General features: G+C 43.0%; 1 protein-coding gene across 1 annotated transcript; it reads left to right on the top strand.

Annotated features, from left to right (window-relative positions):
- The first annotated feature begins 354 nt into the window (after window positions 1–354).
- LOC136499782 (uncharacterized) lies at window positions 355–4,434 on the top strand. The gene is made up of 2 exons (XM_066495315.1): window positions 355–535; window positions 3,926–4,434. The coding sequence occupies exons 1-2, from the start codon at window positions 355–357 to the stop codon at window positions 4,432–4,434; spliced, it is 690 nt and encodes a 229-aa protein (XP_066351412.1).
- Window positions 4,435–5,111: the final 677 nt, after the last annotated feature.

The following is a 5,111-nucleotide window of genomic DNA, read 5'->3' as shown; positions in this document are numbered from 1 at the left end:
CAATGCACCACCATGACCTCGACCCCGCCTTGCCTCTTGGGCCAACATAGCCCTGGTGGCTTGTTCCTCTCTTTCTTGTTGCTTTTCTATCCTACTCTTCTTCTTCAGCTTAGGTTTAGGAGCCTTCTCCTTCCGCTTTTGTGTCATCTACATGAGTTTGCTGGGGGAAAGCCATAAGACTAGGTTATACAACATAAAAAGCATACAAGCATTTCATCGAACATGTAGCATGCATGATCAGCGGGAGCAAAGGCATCACCTTTCCTTAGCCAATTTGCTAGTTTGCCTTTGCAAAAAAATGTGTGCGACGTCTGGGTGAATGCGTGTGACATGGGGACAGTGGTGTTTGAGACAATGGCGATGGTGTGGCTGGGGTATCGGTGGTGTAACACAGAGATGGTGGCGGCGATTGGGGGCAGCCGCGTGAAACCACTGTGGTTCATGGGGACGGCAGCACAGGACAGTGTGGCCACGAGCAATCAGGATCACGAGCATAATGGTAGTGGCGATGGCAAGCGCAATGGTGGCAGAGATGGCAATGGAGATGGCGATGAGGAGCGGCCACGGGTGCGGCGACGGTTAGGGCATTAGTGAAGAAAAATGATTTGGCCCCTGTTTTTATATTTGGATGCACCTAGTATTGTCCGGCCGCTTGAAAAAGACACTAGCCGGACCCTTAGGGAAGCGTTGCTGAAAATAATTGTCCGGCTTGTGTGTTTTTTAGCTGATCGGACCGTCCCACGCCTAGTATTAGTTAAAAAAAATAAAAAAAATTGACCCCCGTGGGGTTCAAACCCGGGGCAGCGGGTCTACAAAGTAGAGGCTTAACCCTACGCTAGGACAGTGAGTGCATTAGGATAGCTTTCTCTATTTGTTTTATTCATTGCTTGGTGTAGTACTAAATAAAAAATTAAAAATTTGGCCCTCATGGGTTCAAACCCGGGACTACAGGGACACAGAGTAGAGGCGTACCCGCTGCTCTAGGATAGGAAGTTTGATATAATAGCTTCTTTTTTTTCTTTATTTGCTGCAGTATTAAATAGTAAAATAAAAAAATAAAAAAAAGGCCCATGTGGGGTTAGAAGCCAGGGCTGCGTGGAGACAGAGTAGAAGCTTAACCGCTATGCTAGGATAGTATGTTCAATAGAATAGCTTTTTTTCTTCTTTTAGTCTTTGGATGCTGTGCTAGGATAGTAAGTTCGATATGATTTTTTTGTTTTAAGCTTTCATAAAGCAGTAGTTACTAGAGAAATGAGTACAATCCATAATAATTTATTAGTGCAAATAATTATTGAAGTCACTACAACCCAATTGTTCAAGTACACAACAAAGTTCATGCAAACATAAGTAAATTACATATTTGAACGACGTCGCATCATGTAGATGTGGTAGTGCACGTCATTAATTTCATATGCTAGACCATTAGGGCTCGTTTGGGTACCCCAATACTCGCAGGGATCCCCGCCCAATCCGCAAGTGGAGAAGAGCTCGTGCGTTTGCTTCCCCGTCGATCCCCGATGCCCATTTGGAATCGTCGTGAGCCAGAAAAATCGCGTGCCTTTTGGACTCTATCCGCGTCAATCGATGGGGAATAGAAAAAACTCCTCCGCACCCGTTTATTTCTTTCCCCGTCTCCTCGGCACTCGCTCGGTCCTCCTTGCACTCCCGTGTCTCCTCGCCCAGGAAAGCATGGCGGCTAGGGTTTGAGCGCCACCGCCTCCATCGCTTGCGCTAGCCATTGTCGTCCTAGCCCGTCACGGCGCCACCGCCATTGCTCCCGTATCCTACTCGTCTTCGCGCCTCATAGGTCCTTCCCTGTTGAGGGACTTGTTGATTTATTTCCCCTGTCTCGCTTGCTTTCTTCTCGCCTGTCCGGCGTTCACTCCTTCTTCGGTAGAAGGAATCCATGGCAGCTAGGGTTTGATCTGTCCTTTGCTACTCCCTGCGTCACCAGGCCACTTTAGATTTGTTCAAAGAAGCGCGAGCCCTCCAAGAAGTGGGAGATCTATAGGGAGAAGTGGATCTACAGCGGCCGCCCCCATTCTGTCTTGCCAAGAACGCCCAGGTACCATCGTCCTAAAGCATGTCATCACTCTCTAGGGCCATGTCTTTGCCAATTGTCCTGTCGTCCATCATTGTGGTGAGTTTCCATGTCCCTTTCCCCTCTGTCTTTCTCAATCTTGGCTCCATTGTTTCTTGTTAGATCTATCGTGGGAGAAGTGGATCTACAACAGCAAAATATTATTTCTTGGTAGATCTGTTGGTCTTCATTTCTCTGCACTCCCATCGAAGAATTGGAGGAGCAGTTGGGGACAACCGACAAGGCACAGCAGGAGCAACGAGGGAGAAGGGGAAAGGAGAGGTGAGTGCCCGGCTCTGTTCCTGTTCCTGTTCTTGCTTCTTGGACTTGCCTACTCCTACAGTACTTCGGATTGCACGTTATTCTCTTCTAGACTATTCTGGAATTTCTGATTTCATCGTGGATTACATGCAGTGTAGTATAGGGTGTGCATATTATTTGGTTGTGTTCTGGATCTTATGTTCAGAGTTGTATTTTTGGACTGATAGTGTAACCAAAGCCTGAATGTCACCAATCACCAGTAGCATCAATGTCTTTGTCGAGTGCCAATAATCACTTGATACATAAGGCTTAGCTAACCCACAAGTGGTCAGGTGTTAATTTCGTGTGCACTTTTACAGAATAAATGTATCAACATATGTCCAATACAAGTGGGATTGCAGGAGAGCACACTGTTGTTCTTTTTTAAAAAAACACCTTGGTCAGGTGTTAGTAAGCTTTTTCTAGGAGACATTTCCTAAGATAGTGCTCTGTGTTCATTAGTAGTAGTGTAGTTCATTTCTGATTGATGTGTTGTGTTCATTACAAGTAGTGGCTGCAGATTTCTGCAAAAATTAAGTTGTCAAAGCCTAACCTAGCTGAATGATTTCCTAGTGCATGCAATAATTTTGTCCTGCCGTCCGTCGTCGTGATGAGTCTCCATGTCCCTTTCCCCTCTGTCTTTCCCAATCTGGTGGTGATCTGGTGGTTCTTGCCACAACTGGTGCTCCTTTTATTGTTCTATGTTTTTTCTTAGGTGCAATCATGTCAATTTGTTTCCTTCACTTGTTAGCTACAGCGACTGGTTGCTTCTTTTTTAGTTGAACATTAGGTTAATGACTCTAGTTCAGTTGAGGTTGTCAAACTAGCTTGCTGCTCTTTGTTTGGCTCAAGGTTTCCTCTATTTTTGTTTTTCAGATAGCGCACTGCAGCTGCATTTTAGAGTGTCAGTAGTAACTGACCAGTGGAGAGTTCAGGTAAAACTCAGCTGCAGACTTCATGTTTCAGTTAGTTCAGAGATTTCTTTGTAGTAGCTGTTTGTTTTCCATCTGTTGCTAGTTGTCTTAGCTCTTAAGTGCTTTGTGTGCAGCTTCTGAATATTCAGGCTTTTTAGAATAGTATTCACAGTTCAGTTCAATGAGTGCTTTTTGATTTGTTTGGGTAGCCTGTTAGCAGTAACATTTTTTATTAGATTAATTATGTTTACTCATTTCTTTCGTTTGCTTCCGTGATGTTTTAAGCAAGTACTAATTGTTCATAAGGTCGGTATGTCACAAGTTGGCATATGTGACTTTTACAACTAGAAGAGAGACGCATTGGGTAATTTTGGAACATAGGCTTCAATTATAAATACATAAGTAGTCCAATATCTCAGCTGGTATAGAGTTGATGCTAATGTCAAATATAAGGGTCACACTATGAATATGTGGACATGCCTCTGTTATTAGTTCGCCCATGCTTACAGAATTAGTACTGCTACCTATGATCTTGTTTGGTTTAGAGAGAAAAATAAAGTACTAACACATACTTTATTATAAATACACAAATAGGATAATATCTCAGCTCATTTCTATTTGCAACTTTTAGATAATGGCTCTAGGAAGGAGAAAATTAGGAAATTCATACAGATGGAAGAAGAAGATGACGATGAATTGTTTCTTGTCATTGTTCCTGCAATACTTGAATGTTTGAATGAAGAGAAGAGGCCAGAGCATACCTCCGAGTATACTGGTGCTAAGAAGGTGAAGGAAATTCTGGAGGGGCACGAGAATTGGTGTAAATCTGAGTTTCGTATGGAGACACGAATATTTAAAGAGACATGTAACTATCTTAGGCATGAGGGTCTATTGCGTGACACACGAGGTGTTACCATTGAGGAGCAGCTAGGGATGTTTATGTATATGATTTCACACAATGCTAGCAATGATAGACTGAAGAAAGCATTTCAGCATAGTGGTGAAACTGTCCATAGGCACATAAGGGCAGTTTTCAATATCATTCCCACTCTCACCTATAGATTTGTGAAGCTTCCTACTTCCAACCAAACTCACCCCAAGATCGCTATGGATCCTAGATTTTGGCCCTTTTTCGGGTAAGGCATAACACTAGACCTTACTGTCTCTCCAACATTTTGCTCTATTTTTAAGTTTCATCTTTTTTTACAGAATTGTATTGGTGCTATCGACGGCACACATGTGCCTATCACAATTGCAGAAGAGAAAGCCCCCCATATAGGAATAGGAAAGGCACACTATCTGAACTTCCCATTTATCTCTTGTGGGTGGGAAGGGTCTGCTTTAGATGCTGGAGTTCTTTGATCAGCTATTTCCAAGGGTTTCTAAGTTCCTGAGGGAAAGTTTTATCTTGTGGATGGTGGGTACGCAAATGCACCACAATTCCTGGCACCTTATCGAGGAGTTAGATATCACATTGCTGAGTTTCGGCGGTGCTTATCTCGAAGAAGAGAATATGCTGATCACAAAGAGCTTTTCAATCATTGTCATGCACTTCTTAGAAACCATATTGAGAGGGCTATTGGGATTCTTAAGAAAAGGTTTCAAATTCTAAAAGTGGGAACACATCATCCCATCGAAACTCAAATAAAAATTCCAGCAGCAACCGCTGTATTTTATAACATAATTAGATGTCTAAAAGGTGATAAGAATTGGCTAGATCACCAACCTACTTATATACCAAAATCTGATCATGTTGATCTGCCACAAGGAGATGATAATCATCAAAATGATGTGCAGTCGCTGAATTTACAAGACCA

Source organism: Miscanthus floridulus, chromosome 13 (genome assembly GCF_019320115.1).
Source record: "Miscanthus floridulus cultivar M001 chromosome 13, ASM1932011v1, whole genome shotgun sequence".
NCBI classification, from domain to species: domain Eukaryota; kingdom Viridiplantae; phylum Streptophyta; class Magnoliopsida; order Poales; family Poaceae; genus Miscanthus; species Miscanthus floridulus.
The sequence above is the reverse complement of the archived record's forward strand: the minus strand, read 5'-3'. Positions and strand labels throughout refer to the sequence as shown.